The following is a 19,539-nucleotide window of genomic DNA, read 5'->3' on the forward strand; positions in this document are numbered from 1 at the left end:
GGGGAGAAGAGGAGTCAGTCTTGTGTATCTGCATTTGCAGTGCTGTTGTGAAGATCACTCAGTTTTAGTATACGTGGGTATATCCGCATTTGGTAGTCTGCATGGTGTGCAAGTTCCTAAAGTTCAAAGGAATGCATTAATTTGCTGACTATACACAAGACAAAACTGAATATGTAAGTTTTTTGTATTGCTTTGACTTCAGTAATTGCTATCCCTAATGCATGAATAAGGCTACAACTTGAAAAGAACTGTGCTAGAATATTTTACAGACAGCTTAATGTTCACAAATTTTATGGAAGCTTAGTATTTCTGAAGATTTCTACTAATATCTGCTCTGCCAACAGATGATTCTTCCTTTTATTAGTTCATCGTTCTTCCCTGACCAGTTTCAATGGCAGTATCAGCCTCTAGTGGTTTGGAAATTCTGCAAGTCTGTTTACAATTACCTGTATGGATTTCTTGCTTTCTGTTGAGCTTATATTAGCTATAAGTTATCCAATGTTTTAACATTATTTAGGAAACAGATCTCAATAACTGATAGTGAGTTGTCCTATGTCTTGAATTGTTTTGCTGCTTGGAGTTAGTAAGCTACATTTCAATGCTGCCAATTTGAGGGCTGAGAGGTATATTTCTTATCAATTAATATCATTTAAAACTTGTGAGGGCAAAAGAGGAATTTCATTGCTGAAGTTCATTGGGATAATTTACCTTGACTGTGTTTGTGCAGGTATTAAGATATACTTTAAAAGAAAAAAGGGGGGAAAAAAAAAACTATATATGGTGATATTTCAGGTGTTTGTGTGCACCAAATTTCTGGACTGTCAGTTTTTCATGAACTCATCATTTAAAAATACTAGTAGTATTTATAAAAAATTACTGTATTTTTGCTCCATAAGGATCTGTTGCAATGTTTACATGTTCTTTTGGGAAACTAAATGTTAAACCTATTAGAAGTATTTTTTTAAACATAGTGAGATATAGTGGGGGAGTTGTATTGAAACAAGTGGCTGGCTATTGCAACTTACATCAGTGGATATCTGTAAGCCTTCAAAAGTTCCTTGCGTAATCTGCTAACGTGTCTTTATAGGTGTTCCATAGAAAATCCAAATATTTAAGTGTTTAGATTATTAAAAATATCTGTTTTATTATAGCAGTAAATCTTTCACTTAGAAGTAGTTAGCATGGTTGGGATATGACAGTAAAGCTTGTGGAACCTTTTGGTGGGTGGTAGGTGCTGAATATATGGGAAAATGCAGTAAATCAGTTTCTCATACTCTTTTCAGGAAAGAAATCTTATTGGGTAGCCCCGTACCATATGAATTAAAAAGCAAAGCTGCACTCACGTTGATTTGAAAAAGAACAAAGTCACTTTCTTTCATCAATCACCTAGTCTTTAAATGAAAAAACATTGTTTGCTTTAACCTGCTTACGGAAGCTGTTAAGTACCAAAAATAAATTATGGTTGTGTACTGAGAGGTAGTTTTCATTAGGAAGGTTGGTTTCTTTAGCTGTTGATGGTTCTTATAGACATAAAATGTACCATGGTCTCCTGGGCAGTTCTGATAAACAAACCATGCTTAGCACATCTTCTGGGATTCGTTTTCATTCATGTTCCATTAGTGATACAAAAGGTAAAATGGAAGCATGCTTACAAAATTTGACAGAAGATTTTTAGGCAGCATACTTCCTTAAAAATAAAGATGGAAAATGTATAGGGACAGTATAGAAACACAAAATTTAGGAAGTATGGGTTGAGCTTTAATCAGCATTCTGTCAAATAAAGAGATTAAAATAGATGGCCTTGAAGACTTCTCAAAATGGTCTGCTTCTCTAAGGTGCTGTTTCATTATATGCATTACAGGGAGGGGGTAAGCACTTACCTGTCTGTGAAGCCTTCAGAATACACAATAGCTCAGAAACATCTGGAAAAACTATAGACTGGTAATGCAGACATCTTTAGGAAAACTGTTGCCTTGTTTTTATATAAGCTGGTAATCACTATTTTTAGAAACAAAAGAAAACGCTGATAACTGAAGTAAAACTCAAGAGTTCGGTCAATTACTTGCTTTTTTGTTAGGGTATGTGTTTGTTTGTTTCAAAACAAGTTTTTTTAATTTGGTGACATGGTGTGGATCATGTTGTTTACTGTAGAGGAAAATGGTATCCTGCCCCTGTTTTTAAAACAAAATGAAGAGTCTTTCTTAAATCATATGAAGAGAATTGAACAATGTGATAAATTAGTCTTAGGACAGCCAGGATCATCATATTCTTATTGTGTTCAGACTGGACCACCGGCATATTAGTAGAATTAGGTGTTAAGGCTTCTAATGGAAGAAATAAAATTCACCAACTTGTTAGTGAAGTCATAACCCAACTGCTGGTGTCCTGGAAAATTAAAGGAATAGGATAGATTTGTTTTCTAACAAATATTACAGTTTTTTCTTGTGTTATTACAGCAAGGCATATCCTCTAACTCTACCAGTATGACAAAAAAAATCTTACAGAAATAGGATTACATTAAATAACAATGTTACCTTTTCATGATTTCATTATACTGGGTTAGTAGGACACCTCAGCAGTGTTGGTCATGGAACTCGATTCCAGCCAGCTCTGTGTGTGAAAAGATCTGTAATGCAATGGAAACGGAGAATATTAAAAGATATGATTGCACAAGCTGAATGTTAAAGCTGATGGTCTGGGGAACCTTTCAGCCTCAATATTTATACCTAGAAAAGTTAGCTTCTCTTCTAGAGAACTAGCAAGATCCAACTTTGTGACTCTTTTGTAAGGAGTTGTAGCTCACATGACCAAGGCTGAATTACATTATAGTAATCTTTCATTTAAAAAAATAAAAATCAAAAATCCAATGCATTGCTAATGGAACTAGTTAGCATGAGAAACTGTGTTTCTGAAGATCTTCTAGAAATAGCTGTATTAGTAGAGAAGATCAAGAATGATTTTGGAACGCTAAGATCCTGCTAAGTGCATCATGAGAGGTAGATGCTGAGTTGCTGGACAATTGGGCCAAGTGTTTAGTGTGGTGTTCACAGCTGGAATGTTTGGCTTTTAGAATATTGAAAATGCCTAAAGCATTTCTTAATACCATTTAATTAAATAAAAATAAAAAGTGGTTTTGGTTGTCACAAATTGGGTGCCTATGTGCACTGGTTCAAGAAAGCAAGAACAATAAGCAGGTCATAGAGTCCCAGAAAAGTTTGGGTTAGAAGTGACCTTAAAGACCACCAGGTTCCAACCCCCCTGCCATAGGCAGAGACACGTCTCTCTAGACCAGGTTGCTCAAAGCCCCACCCAGCCTGGTCTTCAACATATCCAGGCATCCACAGCTTCTCTGGGCAACCTGTTCCACTGCCTCACCACCCTCTGAGTAAAGAATTCCCTCCTATCATCTAATCTAAATCTACCTTCTTTTAGGTTAAAGCCATTGCAATGAGTCTTAACACTGCACTCTGATAAATAGTTCTTCTCCATCTGTCTTTAGATACTTGGTCAGAAAGAACAATGTTAGGTGACTGCCTCCCATAGAAAGAGCAAGGGACAATTTCTCTTCTCCCCAAGGTGGGAACAAGAACAGATTTCCTGTTGATCTGCAACTGACAGTCTTAATTCACTGACTTTATAAAACAAGAAAACTTTTATCTCTTTCACTAGAAATGTTGATGATCTTACTAATTCTCTATACCTAAAAACTGTTGCTTGGTTAGTGTATGTGAAGTGCTTATGTGATAATCACACTTTAACTTGTTTTCATCTGTTCTAGTTAAATATTTTCTGCTTGTAGTGCTGTTCCACCTTTCAAACCTGTAAAGTGAAGATGTCATCCTGAGTTACTAGTATAGTTCTTTTGCTGTAACCAGTAATGTATGTATGGATACGTGTGCTTAAAATTCATTCTTATCAGTGATTTTCATTAGCTTTCTTCCTAAGTGTTTGCTCTGAACAGTTGGGAAAATCAGCTTCTTTTCAGTCACTTTCATTCATCAAGAGATAAAGGCTGATGTGATTAGGGCTAATAAAGTGTTATTTGACAGGACTTTTGCTTCTTAACAATATTAACTCAATTTGGTCCATTTTGCAGAATTTGGTAAAATTACACTTTTTAAACAGGAAGGAGATGTGAAAAACACTTCCAAATTCGTTTTGTTTGTCCTTAAAGTTGTGACTCATAATTTAAAATCAAAACTGTGAGCCATTGAGTTCTATGTATTGTAATGAAAAATTTTGCTGGGATTACTTAACTATTTTTTCAAATACTATTTTGAAAGCTTATATATACACCTTTTCTTCTATAACTTTAAGAGAATATGTATAACTGCTTGTGTGTGTCCTGCATCGTGCAGTAGCATGGCTTAAAAATCTTCGATATTTAACTGAAATTGATCTATGACTTGTCAAGTATCAGGTTAAGTTTTTGGTCAAATGTGGTTCATTATTAAGATTCACTTAAGGTTCATTATTATGATACACTGCAATGAGTGTGAATTAAGAGCTGAATGAACAGAAGAGAAGAATTAACAGAACTTCTGTTATACAAACTCTTTATGAATGTGGGTGACTTTGTGAATTGTCCTGGTTTCCATTAGGACAGAGCTAATTTTCCTCCTGGTAGCTGGTAGGGTGCTACGTTTTTGGATTAGGATGAGAAGAGTGCTGATGTTTTAATTGTTGCAGAGCAGTGCTTACACCAAGCCAAGGACTTTTCAGCTTCTCACTGTCCTGCCAGCGGGCAGGCTGGGGGTGCAGCAGGGGCTGGAAGGGGACAGACCCAGGACAGCTGTCCCAAACTGGCCAAAGGGGTATTCCGTATCATATGGGGTCATGCTGAGCAATAGATAGGAATGGGGGGGGCGGACTGCTCGGGGATAGGCTGGGCATCGGTCAGCAGGTGGTGAGCAATTGCATTGTGCATCACTTGTTTCGTACACGCTATTGTTACTAGTACTGTTATCATCATTATTGTTATTATTATCTTTCTGTCTTAATAAACTGTCTTTATCTCAACTCACAGGCTTCACTTTCCCATTTCTCTTTCCCATCCCAGAGAGGGAGGGAGGAGGGTGAGTGAACAGCTGTGTGGTGTTTAGCTGCCGGCGGGTTAAACCACAACAATTGTAACTGATACTTCAATGGGTAAAAAGAGGGAGGGGAATCTGATTTGAAAACTTTGCAGAAACATGTTTTCTCTAACAAAAAGATGGAAAGACCATTATTCAGCAGTTGGTCAGAACTGGTTGGTGTAAGATTAGAGATTTAAAATTGTTTTCACTTACTGCATTTTGGAATTAACATGGCATGCTGGCAGGATGGTACTGTGGTTGGTAAGTGATGCTACAGAAGCTATATAGAATTTTGTGGTCCTGGGGAACTGTGGTTACAGTTCTGATATATACAGGTATCTGATTCTGTTTATGCTGGAAGCTGCTTTGTGTTTAAATTTGGAAGTATCTGTTTGCAATTGCTTTTGTTTGCCCAAGGTGGACCATTAAAGTTTGCTCCTTTTAATGCTAGATGTATGCATTAAACTAATTGAACTTCTAAGAAAATTTCAACCAAAATTGCTTATCTGTCTTCGCGATGATATAACAAAGAAAAATATTTTTTTCCTGGAGAAACTGTAGCCTTCTGGATCTCATTTGACCTTTTAAATAAGAGAGGTGTAACTGAGGATTATACAAGAGTGTGTGTATATGTGTATATATATGTCTTTGATAAGGACGTGGTGTTACTACTAATGAAAAAATAGTGAACTAGTAATGAAGAACATCAACTTGGAACAATTAAACAGTGAGCAATTCCTGTTCATGCATATTTAGCAGTGACCTACTGGGGTTTGGCAACAGAGTTCTCTCTAAGTTCTTACATATGTTTTCTTTCTATCCAGCATTGTGTGGGATGGGTAGGATTGTGACCATAATTTGGGAGTGTGGCATTTGTTGTGCTGCTGAAGACCAGAGAGGCTTTGTCTGTTTGTATTCTCTGTTCTGCTTTGTGTGTTTTTCTTTTATTTTAATAGATTTATTTTTGACTGAAATGCAGGTTTTCTCAGGGGTGATGGCTAAAAGTTATTTGTGACAAGTAGCCCTCACTGAGAAAACCTAAACCCCAGGCAAGCATGTATTAAAACCAGCTTTACAAATAGGCTTAGACAGAAAAAAATGCTGCAGTGATTCCGAGAGTATTGGTGTGAGTAACTATGTGTAAAAAAATATTTGTGTGTGTGTGCGTATATATAAAAATATATCAGTATATGCAGGGAAGAGTGGAATCTGTAGGGAATAATACAGGAAGAGGGTGTAAGGCAGTGCTTGGGAAGTAAGGTCTTTAAACCATGTTTAAAAAGGAGTGAAAAGCTTGTTTTGCTTGCATTGAACATGCTTGGAGTGATAGGTTTAGAAACTATAGTGCAACAACATGTTTTTGACAGATAAAGAGACCTAGGCAATCTAGAAGGATAACTGATGCGTAATGAATGTGGAGAGCCAGACAAGGTGGGTGCTGACAGTGGCAGAGACTTCTTAACCTGATACTTTCAATAGAAGTGCTTCATTGTACCTATACAGTATTAACAGGCCTTTCTGTTATGCAATCATTAGGGCTTATCTCACATCTCAAACAGCATTATCCTTGTACTGAAAATACTGTGAACTGTGAGAGAAGCATAGCTCTAGAGAACATGGCAAAAATTAGCTGTATTTTTGTATTCAGAGAAGTACAGAACTAGAGTGCACAGCTGGGCGATTGGTTGGACTTAGGGTTACTGTAAGTGGGATTACATCAGTCTGGTAGCCAGTCACTACTGGGGTTCCACAGTACAATGGGGCTCCATTTTAGGGCCAGTCTCCTTTAATCTTTTTATAACAGTATAATTTGTGGTCTCTGTTCCACTCTGCGCTTACCTCAAGTACTTGTGTGAAGTTTGGGGTGTCACAGTATGAGAAAGACAAAACTATTAGAGAGTATCTAAAGGAGGGCTACGAAGATGGTGAAGGGTGTACAGGGCAAGACATATGAGGAGCACCTGAGGTCGCTTGGTTTCATCAGCCCCAAGCAGAGCAGGCTGAGGGGAAGCCTCCTGGCAGCCTGCAGATCCCTCATGAGGGGAGTGGAGGGGCAGGCGCTGAGCTCTGCTTTCTGGGGACTCCGAGAGGGAACGGCATGGAGCTGGAACAGGGGAGGGTCAGGCTGGGGGTTAGGGAAAGGGTCTGCACCCAGAGGGTGGTCAGGCACTGGGACAGGTTGCCCAGGGCAGTGGTCACGGCACTGAGCTGGTGAAAGTCAGGAGACATTTGGACACTGCTCTCAGATGCATGGTTTGGTTTTTATGTGGTCCTGTGTGGAGCCAGGAGTTGAACTCAAAGACCCTTGTGTGTCCTTTCCAGGATATTATATGATTCTGTGATGCTAGAGTGAAACAAATCTAATGGGTGCAAGACTTTGCTATTAAGTAAGAATTAAACATATATTAAAAGCAATGTGTTGTAGCAAGTACCAGGAATCCTACGGGGGGGGGGGGGAGGAGGAATTGTATTGATTTAGCAATGTAGAGTAATGGGAAATTTTTCCATAATCTTCTGTGGAATAAGAATCTCACTTTACACATTTATCAAATAATGTTTTGTACACCAAAAAAGTCAAATTTAATGTAGGTGTGTACAGGCTTGTTTTCTTTTTTGAACTGCATAGATGAGGTTCAAATACTTCCACAGATATTTCACAAGTACACAAATACTGTGTGCTGCTTCTTGTCTGTGTGTTTAGTTTGGATGTTATTTGAGCATTTTCTTCATTACTGTGAAATATGAAAGTAAGTAAAATGTTTATCTTGGGAGTTTTAGTAGTGAAGGCCACAATTGTTCATGTTGCAGTTATTACGTAACTTTATATGTTGTAAAGCAAATAGCTTTATCATTTTTCTTTGATTGAAAATGTCCTGGGGTTCTACTTCCCACTTTTACTTCAGTTTAACAGATCTTACTCCTAAGAGAACCTGTAGTAGTATCAGGCAATTAAACACACAAAATGACTCTGATATGTGACCCAAGTCAGAAGTTTAAACCTAAAACTTATGTCCAATGATATTGGTGTCAAAATTTTCACTTGTAATTATTTTGTAATTAAATCTTGCTGCTGCATAATATGTAGATGACACATACATAAACATCAAGGTTCTGGTTGAGAACATGATGAGTTATGAATCTTTCTGTGTTAGGTAGTAGAGATATCCAGTTCTATTCCGTAACTTCTGGGTGGTAGTCTGTCTAGGGTAACTGCTAATTCTGACACTGCTTTGTTCTGAATGTCCAGTTATAGTGCTTTCTAAAAGTAGTCCTTTGACCATTATAAAGTCAGCATGAAAATAAAGGTGTTTTTCTGAACTGCCCTGTTAACAAGTTACCTTTTAAAATTATAGTAAATTCTAATAAATTCTATGCTTAATCCTTTTTCCTCTAGTATGAAGTTAACATCAGAGTAGAAAACTAATAATGGAAAGGCTTGTTAAGCATTGACCTCCTAGCTCTGTAGACATATAAAGCAGGGTTTCATTTTCGTAACTGCATGCTAAAGCTTCCTGCACAGTGGTATCTTGAACTACTTTGAACAGAGATTGGAGGTTTAATAAATAGGACTTTTTTCACACTACATTGAAATTCTTACTTGACTTTATATATAGGAAACTTAAGATGATGTCATCCAGAGGAACCTTGGCAGGCCTGTACAATACTCATGCAGTTCAAAACAGCCAAGTCCAGGGTCCTGCACCCGAGCCAGCGCAATCCCCAGTGTCAATACAGACTGGGTGATGAATGGATTGCAAGCGGCCCTGCAGAGTTGGCTTTTGGGAGGTACTGGTGGATGAAAAATTGCATATGAGCTGGGAATGTGTGCTTGCAGCCCAGAAGGCCAATTGTATCCTGGGCCACATCAAAAATATCTAGATGATCTTTCAGGTTCTTCCCAACACAAACAATTTTGTGATTTTTCAGATGCTTCCAGGCATTTCTTTGATGGATCAAGCTTCAATTTCTGCTTTTGTTTGCTAAGAACCTTTGGACAACTTGTTCTAAAGGCTTTTTACTCCCCCACTGAAGATAGAAAATTCAAGCTGGTACAACCTAAAACTTGGTAACATTAAAGGTAAATACCAGTTCTCTTGTGATGTGTTCAAACATACGTAAGCCTACTTGAACACGACTGAATGTTTTAAAATATTCAGTCATCCACATAAAAGTGTGTGCAAAGGAATAAAATCCTTCATTTGGAAGGGACCTTCAAAGACCATGCAGTCCAACAGTCAGACCTCTGCAGAGCTAACCAGAAGTTAAAGTATGTTATTCATGTCTATTGTATATCCAAATGCCTCTTGAACGCTGACAGGCTTGAGGAATCAGCCACCTCCCTAGGAAGCCTGTTCCAGTATTTGACCACCCTCACGGTACAGAATTTTTTCATGCTGTCCGGTCTGAACCTCCCCTGGCACAGCTTTGTGTCATTCCCCTGCATCCTGCCATGGGTTTCCAGGGAGCAGAGGCTGGCACCTCCCTCTGCAATTCCCCTCCTCAGGTTGTTGCAGAGGGACTTTGAGGTCACCTCTTGGCCGCTGCCTCTTCTCCAGAATGGACAACCCAAGTGTCCTCAGCCTCTCCTCATGCAACATCCATTCCAGACCTTTTACCAGCTTTGCCATCCTCTGGAATACTGAGAAAAAGGGAAAGAAATAATGTGAAGTTCACATGCAGTAGTACTACAGTGCATGCTGGGCTCATGTGCCTAAATGTTGACTAATTTTAGCTAGCTATCTGTACTAGGTCTGGACTGTTTTTTATTTTTTTTTAAAGTTAAATTGAAATGGATCTGAGGTACATGTGTGCTTTCACTGGACAGATGTGCACGTAGCCATAAGGCTGTGACAGACAGCTCATCTGCTAGTCACGTCATCTCAGGACAAATTGTTTGACAAGCTTAATATTCACTGGTTTTGCTTGTGACCCACTCAATGAAATCTTTGATATGTATAAATGCAGTGCATTTCGTGCAAACCCCTTGGAACTACAACTATTGTATATCACTTTTAGAGGCTCTTGCATTTTTAAGCCAGAATGCTGCATTCATGTTGGATGTAGGTTTTTTTTATTGTTAAGGTTAACATACCACATCAAGCCAGTCACATGAGGATGAGATGACATTGCTGTAATTTGTAGATGACAGAGAAGTCTAAAATACTCCTGATTGTGGTAGGGTTTAGATAAGCTCTAAAAATTGCCACCTTGCTATGTTTGAACTCCTGAACTTGAACTCCTACAAAGCGAGAGTTGAGTTCTAGATACCTAAGCTTTCAAAACAGTAGCTTTTAATAAAACAGTAGCTTTTAATATCTGGAGAGACTTTAACCATTATAGCTTTCTAGAAACAGTGCTGAAGGAAGCAATTTCACAGGTGTGGCACTAGTCAGATTCATCCCACGTTCTTGGGAAAACATTTGAATGTCTTGCATTTTGTATTTGCCTTTCGCATATGGATATTTTGTTTTACAACTGCAACGTATACTTCTGTGACTGTCTTAAATACCCTGCCCTTTGTTGTAGGGTGCTTAGAAGAACTAACTTCCTGAACCATTCTCTCTCCAAGTAACATACAGCTTTTCAAGGGACAGATGCCAGCAAAATACAGCCAAAGTCTCGGTCCTTGAATTGCATATAGCATATACTTCCTGTAATTTATAGCAGTTGTCCAGGATGGAAGAATTGGATATGATCACCCTGTGTTTGTTCGTTTGTTGGTTTGTTTGGTGTTTTTCCATAGAAACTGAAAAATCCTATTTGTTTTCTTGTGTTGTAGAATATTAAGAGGTGGGTGCTGTAATGCAGACAGGAACACGCTTAACAACTTCTGTACCTTTCATCGCCTGCAGCATCTATTTCTGTAAGCGTAAGGGTAATGCAAACTAGGCTAAAAATTATTCTATAAGGTTTCAGAGGAAATAACATATTTTTAGCATTTAACCTGTAACAATCCTTTAAAGCCAGAAATAGGTGCCTTATATGATGCAGGGTGAGAATCCTATGCTCTTATGCTTTCTGCACCAATATTTTTAGTACAGTTTTGAACTGTAGTATGAAAGTTCTGCGAGTTAGTCTTGTGAGATGGTATTTTGATGTTAGAAGTGTGATCACTGAGCCCCTGAAACTTAAAATACCAAAATTATTTACAATACCAGTTTGTACTGCTGGATCTAATGAAGTTCATCCTGATGCCTCTACAGAGTGGCTGAATTACGTACTCCATCCAAGTTTGTTTTAAATTAAATCTGTTGCAAAAATAAGAGCTCTTAAATGCTAAGTTGGATGAAGTAAGGGAAACCAAGTGTTTTAATAGTATACGTTATGATGAAAATTGAGTGGAAATAGAGAAAAAAATATTCTGTTACTGCAGTAACAGCTACATCTTGGTAATTCAAGGGAAAAAACAGGTAGAGACAGGAAACACTGGAAATGGTACTTGGAGGATTTTTTATTTTCTGTGTAAGACCTTTAAATGCAGTCTTAGAGCTACCATTTGTATGTGTTGTTGCAAAAATTATACTAATACATAAGTTCCCTGCTGTACTTCAAAACAAAAAACTCCAGGTTTCACCCAAAATACCGTTTCTAATTTCAGTAAAGCTACGGTAAAGACCTGTGCTTGAAAGCTGGCTTAGACAAAACTGGTTCAAATAGTTGCCTGAGATAGCTTTACAAAGTATACCAATCTTAGAAGTCTACCTGTCTTGTTCTGAATCATTTGGAGTTGTCAGTAATACCTGTGGGGGGAGTATTGGGGTAATTGGTAAATTAATATACTGCTTATAGTTTTTCTTCTTTTTTCTTGTTTTGTTTTTCTACAATTCCTAAATGATCTCAGTTTCTCTGGTTCTGTGCTATATTGGGAAGTTTTTGTCTCCAGAATTTACAAACTGTCCACTTTTTCTTTATGTTAACATTTTTATCTAATCTTTCCATTTGTTTATGCTAATAAAAAGGTATTTATAATCAAAAACTGCAGTGTGCTGTCTCTTGCAGTGGACACAAAGTACAGGAGTTTGCTGAAAGGTTAAAACACTTTTTTTTCAGGTCCAAAATAATTGTATATTTTTAATCTGATATGTTAGTCGAACATTTTATTGTGCTAGCCTTTAATAAAATCATCATAGTACTTCTTTGCTTTATGAATATGAAGATACTTAAGAAAACAAACAAACAAAAACAGTAGTGTTTCTTTCCCTTTAGCAGAAATGGTATATTGTTTACAGTCCCTTTCTCCCTAGAAGTCACATGTAGAGGCACCCTATCAACAAAAAGTAATTTGCACAAGTTTCAGGTTGTCAGTCTTCTGTTGAATAATCTGCAGTTGCATCAATGTAGCATTGTAGATAAAAAATAATTTTATTTCTTAAGTGTGTATTTGTTTATTTTTGTTTGTATATATACACACAGAGCCTTATGCCAGTGCTACTTGTTTTTGTACAATTCCAGACGAATAACACACCTATGGGTAGAAGAAAAACTGTATAGGATATTGAGGGAAGGGAAGCACTTGATTTGGAGTCTGTCTGTTGATAGATCCAGAGTTGAAATGTATTGCTCTTCATCATTGTCAACTGTAAATCACCTTTGTGTTTACAGGTTAATGTACTCTTATCTTTTTTTTCTCAACTATTAATACTTTTATGAAGCCTTAGTGATAGGGAATAAAGTTTTTAATAACTAATTTGCTGATGAGTCTGTAGGGTACTTATACTTGAAAGCAGACTTGTAATTTGAATAGTTGAATTCTCACAGCATGGGAAAGCTTTTGTTTTTCTGTTTTTTGTTTGTTTTAAAGTAACACTAACTGAAAGTAGTCATGTATTTTTATGCTCCCAGTTATTTAGGGGATATTCTAACATTAAGATCCTGCTTAGGGGAGGGTGCGTGTGCAGAAGGCTTGAATGCAATCATCCTTTTTGTTCCTATGGTAAAATGTAAGGAGTCTGTGTTGAGATGCCTGCGTCATCCCAGTAGCTTGTGCTGAAACCATGGTTCTACTCCAGCTGCAGTGTATACCAGCAGCTCCGAGCCGAGTTGCACAGATCAAAATGTTACTTAGCAAGACATCTCTTCAGCTGACAGACTTCATCTCAGAATGTCTCCTTTCACGAAGTGGTCTCGGGACATGCAAGGCTGATCCTTCGCTGAACAGACTGTCAGTGCAGGTTAAGAGGGAGCTGCGAGCAAGGGCAATGTTTTGAATATCAAACTGGAAATGTTAAGAGCCCGCTAGGTGGTGCCAGAAGGCCTGCTCACTGGCAGCTCTTGAAGCTGTAACAGACCTTAGAAGGCAGAAGCCTGTAGCTAATATCAGAGGTGTATATTTTGAATTTACAGTTGTGTGTCTTAAGTTATATAAGCAACATGTGCTACTACCCTCTGTCTCCTTCCAAACGCTTCCTCCTTGACTGAAGCAGTGCCTCAGTGAGTCTGCCAGTACTTGAACACAAAGGTTCCGTCTGTGTTCATGGTGGTTAAAGGTTAGAAGCATCTAAGGCTATGTTTTCAGTGCCATTTGTGTTGATTATCACAGCTATGATGTTGTGCTACGTAACATCCCTCTTCCATGGCAACAGGAGGGTCCTGAAGCTTTCACTAGAATGCAGTAAACATTTTTTGCTATGTGCTGCAGTGAAATATGTGCAATTTAATGGAAAAAGAAATGTGAACATGAACTGAAAGTTAAGGTAGAGTATGATTTTAAGTGTTTATATTATGATTTTAAGTGATTATATTAATTCTGTAGAGTTAAAAGCTCATATGTGTGTTTAATTTTTTCTAAATAATGAAAAGGTTATAGAGGGTGGTTAAACTGTCTTACAGGAAAAGCTGTGTAGTCTGTATGCATGCTGTTTTTTCTTTTTACCTTTATGGTGGAAAAAATACAACTTTAACGTAGCTATATTTTTTCAGTCTTAACGCATCTTCCTCCCTATTCTGTTAGTATGATTGTACTATTCTAACCTGGTCTTAGCACTCCTTATTTTGGAACAGCCTTCTTAGTTGGTCTTCACAACTGTCAGAGTGAAGCTAAGACATAAATTGAATTCATAATGCAACCTTTAGAAAAACACATTTTATTTCATTTTTATTAAAAATAGAGAAGTATACTAGTTTGCAGCTGATTCTCTCTGGATTGTCAGAAAAATGGATTTCTCTTATCTGGGTACACAGAGGCTGTGAGACTCAGTATTGGCAGTATATGAGAACGCTGCTGTGAATTCGTTTGTTTTCATAATCAGGAATATTTCTGTGTTAAAGTATTTTGATCTAGCATAAAGTATTTTTGAGTTTGGTGAGGAAAAATTGTCCTCATGCTGTGTCCTAGTAAAGTGGTTAAACCAATTGCTTCCTCTTGCATCTTCAAGTGCTGTTTAAACTTACAGTGTTGTTGCCCTGGTATCCTTCAGCATTGTTGTGTATACAGTGGTAGATTTTGAGAGGAGGTGAAATGTGGAAAAAAATCGTATGCTTCTTTAAAAGAATGTTTAACTTTCATTTCACAAATTTGTACAAGTTCCTGACTGAATGTTTAAGTTAATTCTTCTAAACAGTGATCTTTCTAAAAACTCTGCTGATTACCAAATCCATGCTTAAAATAGAAAAATGAGAAATTGGTAAATAGTTTTGTCTCCCTGCTCTTTTTTCCTAGGAGTATTCCTCTGTAATACTCCAACACGCCTAGAAATTAATGAATGTTATTCATGGAACAATTGGCAAATGCTGTTAGATGTAAATTTGCTCATTTTGCATAACACTTGCACCATACCTGAAGGCATGTCCTTGTCTCTTCCACTTACTCAGTAAGGCACAAGCATAAGATACACCTTTTCTCTCAGCTTGGTCAGTGGTTAAGGGTATTCTTTTGTTTTAACCTGTGTATCAAAACTGACAGCAGGCTGCAAAACAGAAATAAAAGGGGGAAAGCCATCTTTTGTTTAACAGATTACAGAGAACACGATTACAGCAATGACATTTCTTCAGGAAAAGGAGCTAAAAAGGATGGTCTGACATAACCTGATGTCTTAACTGCATACAACCCAAAATTAAAATGCATAATTGAGAGTATTACCTAAGTGTCTCTTAACTGTGGACAGGCATGGGTCATATATATATATATATTTATCTATATATATATTTATCTATCTATCTATCTATCTATCTATATATATATATAATGTTATCTGTTGTATATCCAAATGCCTCTTGAACACTGACAGGCTTGAGGAATCAGCCACCTCCCTAGGAAGCCTGTTCCAGTATTTGACCACCCTCACAGTACGGAATTTTTTCGTGCTGTCCGGTCTGAACCTCCCCTGGCACAGCTTTGTGCCATTCCCATGCGTCCTGCCATGGGTTTCCAGGGAGCAGAGGCTGGCACCTCTCTCTGCCCTTCCCCTCCTCAGGGAGTTGGAGAGAGCCACGAGGTTGCTTCTTGGCCTTCTCTTTTTGAGACCAGATAACCATAGTGTCCTCAGCCTCCTACACAGGATATGCCTTCTATCCCTTTTACCAGCATTGTTGCCTTCTCTGAGATGTACCTTGCATTCATGTATCTTCACGTCCTTTTATGTTGTGGAGCCTAGAACTGTATGCAGTGTTCAACATGAGGCTGTACCAATGCTAAATGTAACAGGAAAATCACCATTTTTCACCGGCTGACTCTGCTGCATTAATGCACCCCAAAATGTGGTTTCCCTGCTTGACTGGCATGGCACATGTCTCATGCTGAGCCTGCTGTCACCAGCACTCCCAGGTCCTTTTCTACTGAGCTGCTGCAGCTGTTTGCCTCCAGTCTGTGCCTGTGTCTGGCATCACTCCATCCCAGGTGCAGCACCCATGTTTTCCTGACATTTGTTGAACTCCATGCCATTGCTGATTGCCCAGAACTCTAGATCCCAGTGCTATCTAGATCCCTCTGCAAGGCATCTCATCCTTCTCAGGAGTCAACAGCACCTCCCAGTTTCATATCACCAGCAAATTTACTGAGGATGCATTCCACTCCTCCATCCAGATCACTGACAGAAATGCTGAACAGGACTGGCCCAAAATAGAGCCCTCGGGGACGCTGCTAGCGACTGGCCACCAGCAGGATGTAGTCCCATTCACTTAAAAGCCTTTGAGATCTGCTGTCTAGCCAGTTCCACACCAAGCATGGTGTGTGCCTGTCCCGTTTCAGTTGGACAGTTTGTCCCTCATGGAATTCGTCTGGACAGTATCAAATGCCTTTGTAAAATCCAGAAAAAACTACATCTACCATCTTCGCTTCATCCACTAAACAGATGATCTTATACGTTATCAAATTAGTGAGAAAAGCCTTTCCTTTTATGAATCCGTGTTGTCTATACCTGATGATTGTGTTATCACTTGGCACTTTAAGTGACTTGAGTTTACTAGTTGTTGTAACTTAAATCCTCACTAGGACTGGAAAAAGTTGTCCTCAATTATCTCCTTCATCTAGAGGAATGTAATGACTGAATGTTCTAGGACTCCGGTGACTTTAGAAGTAGAGAATCACCAAGAACTTCTGTAGGTCTTCTGTGAACCGATGACTTGTTCAGCTAGTTGATCTTGGGTAGTTGTAGTAATGGAGTCTGGTTTTGATACCTCAAAACTCAAGAGGTTTTTTCTGCAGACTTTTTTTTTTTAAACCTTATGTGGAAAGGTTACTTTGCTATGTGGGTGTGAAGTGTTTTATTTATAATAAATGGAAATAGCAAGAGCTGAAGCACAACCCTACTGAAGGTAGAAACCTTGAAACAAGAAGTTGCACTAAGTTAGTAGACATTCTTCCCTGTGCTAAGCTAAGTGGTTTTAAAGAAGCTTTCGTATGTTGTGTGTACTTGATGTTGATTTGATATGGAACTTGACTGAGTATGATGGAAAAGCAGTATCCTTATTGTTTGTTTTGCTGTCTACTGGCCTACATGTCCCCTGTTTGCTCAGTGTGTTCAGAATAACAGAATATGAATGAAATTCCAACTGAGCATGAAATCAAAAAATACTGTTTTATTTTAATGCTTATTTTAACAAAGCTTCAAATCAAACTACTTATACTTCACCTATTTTGTTTTTCAGAGCGATATAACTGAAAGTGCATCTTCTACATTTGAAGAACAATTTTTTCATTGAATAGTGGATTAATAAGTAGCTGTTTTATTTCATAAGAAGAAGATATCCTGGGATCTGGGAAGAACTGGATTTTCACCCTAGTCCAGCAGCTTTGCTGCTCACTTAAACACAGATGAATGAAGACCCCATTTGGAAAATCACCAGGTCAGCGGTCCAGAGCTGATGCAGGTAAGCCTGTTTTTTGGTTTGCCTTTTTGGTTTGTTTGCTTTCAGGAGGTAAAATTATTTTTACTTTGTCGATTTTTTTTTAAAATGTATTATTGCCTTTTATAAAGGTGTTGTTATTTCCATCTTAAAAGAGCTAATGTTACAGAAGCTGATAAATTTAATTATGTCTTTTTAATTTAAGTGTTACAGACCAGTATATAAAAAGTATTTAGTAGTCTATAATATCAAAGTCTTTGTAGAACTGTATGTTAAATAAAAGTCTGAAGTGGAATAAAATGAGCTTTTTATAGGATTACATTGACATTTTAAGGGGCAAATTCCTCTCTTGCTTATCTCAAAGATTACAGACTATTGCTAGGATGTGTGTTATCTAAATTGAAGATTAGTCAGAAGTATTTAAAAGCAGTTCAGAGAAATGCGAAACACAAGTTAGCATTCAGACTCATATGACCAGTTGGGCTTATTTAAAGTTTTGCAGCTTGGCAAATCTCAGTCAGTCTTGGGTTCTCTACAGGATCATCAGGATTACCAGTGATGGTAAGTAAGTATTATCAGCAATGATGCAACAAAAGCATCAAGTGAGTAAACAAGAATTGTTCAATATTTTGCTGCTTAGTCCTGCAGAAACTAAGCTAGGCTCTTACCTACTTCAGCAGTGCATTCTGTCTGGACTAGCGTGCAGGACAGGGCCTAGGAGTTACCATTTGCAAGTTAAGAATTCTATAAACCAGTGTTTGAGGATGAAAATGTTATAGGTGAATGTTCATTCTTCTGTTTGATTGTCTGTTTTTTAGTAGTACTTCTTTAAGTAACGTAAATTGTTTTGTATATTTAGTCAGTTTTCTGCTATGAAGTGCCTTAATAGTTTTTATCTTATGCTGTAAAGTATCTTCCTATTTAATACCGAAATGAAACTCACTAATGACCTGCATAGGAAAAAACTGTAGATGCATGGTGCAGCATATTGTCTAACACTAACCATTGTGAAGCGGTGCTTTTCTAAAAATCTCAGTAAACCAAATGAATATCACCTCAAACTGGAAAAGGTCAGTTAGCTTTTTAAAATACACAAGAAGTAGCCCATTCTGGTGGTTTCAGATACTTTCCCAATTGCTTCATGCTGAAGCAACTGATGATGGACGATTTCTCTGAAATGTGTTAGTAACTTTCTGTTTTTACATGTGATTAGCTTCCATTAATGTTTCAAATATGACTTCTGCAAATATTTTTTAATAAGTAGTTTCAAAGGAGTGATCCATTGCAGAGTCATAGTCACTTGTTTCAGTGAGTTTTCATCCAGACAGCTGGTAAATCATCCTTCTTCTTGACACTAGCAGAATACCAGTGGGAAGAGAATTGTATTTGTGGGAGGAAAAAAAACGGAAAACCTCTGTACTGAAGGTTGACTTCAGTACTGATGACTTTGTAAGTATTAGTGAATCACTGCATCCAAGTTCAAAAAATTCAGACACAAAGGTTTTTTTTAAGGGAAATGTTAGAATTTTTATCTATAAATCAATTGTGATATACAATTATCAATTAAAACTACAGTACAGATTTGAAATGTCATAAAATTAAACATATTTAGAGTATGATTGCATGGCTAGATTGTATCTATTTAAAAAAAAAAGAAATTTAAATAAAATTTATTGTAGAAAATACTGCTTCCTACTTATCCTTTCAACTGTTACTATATTTTATTTTTCAACTTTTTTTGAAAGGTTGCACTTTCCATTATTATTTCATTGTGGTTTACCCTATGCAAAATCATCAGTAAATTTACGCTTGTTTCTTTAGATGCTCCTTTTGCTTTATAATATTCCTATACAACATTTACTATTTAAATCTTTTTCATTATCAAATTTTCTAATCTTAACTGAGAAGTCCTTAAATTTATAGTAACTTGATGAACTCTCATTTAAATATAACCCTTAAGTCATATGCATTTGGTCAGCCTCAACTCTTAGCATAGTTACTATGTAGGCTTGTGTATTGCCTCTGGCTTTTGTTTTCTTGAGGCAGACAGCTGCTGACCTTTTTCCTGTTGTTGCTTTTGGTTTTTACCATATTTGATGGACTGTGTTTCTTTTGGAGAAGCAAATGTGGGGATGCAACTATTTGTTATTTATTACTTGATTATGGATGATAAGTAGGACAG

At 37.5% G+C, this 19,539-nt stretch overlaps 1 protein-coding gene across 5 annotated transcripts in view; it reads left to right on the forward strand.

The window, feature by feature from the left end:
• The window catches only part of SPIN1 (spindlin 1), a 57,678-nt gene that overhangs the window by 15,191 nt on the left and 22,948 nt on the right, over positions 1-19,539 (forward strand). For all 5 annotated transcript variants that reach the window (XM_038169953.2, XM_027446041.3, XM_038169952.2 and 2 more), the window contains exon 2: positions 17,160-17,381. In XM_038169953.2, the coding sequence (XP_038025881.1) occupies positions 17,330-17,381 (52 nt within the window). In that variant the 5' untranslated portion in view covers positions 17,160-17,329. The remainder of the gene's footprint in view (positions 1-17,159; positions 17,382-19,539) is intronic.

This window comes from Anas platyrhynchos, chromosome Z (genome assembly GCF_047663525.1).
Source record: "Anas platyrhynchos isolate ZD024472 breed Pekin duck chromosome Z, IASCAAS_PekinDuck_T2T, whole genome shotgun sequence".
Taxonomy (NCBI): Eukaryota; Metazoa; Chordata; class Aves; order Anseriformes; family Anatidae; genus Anas; species Anas platyrhynchos.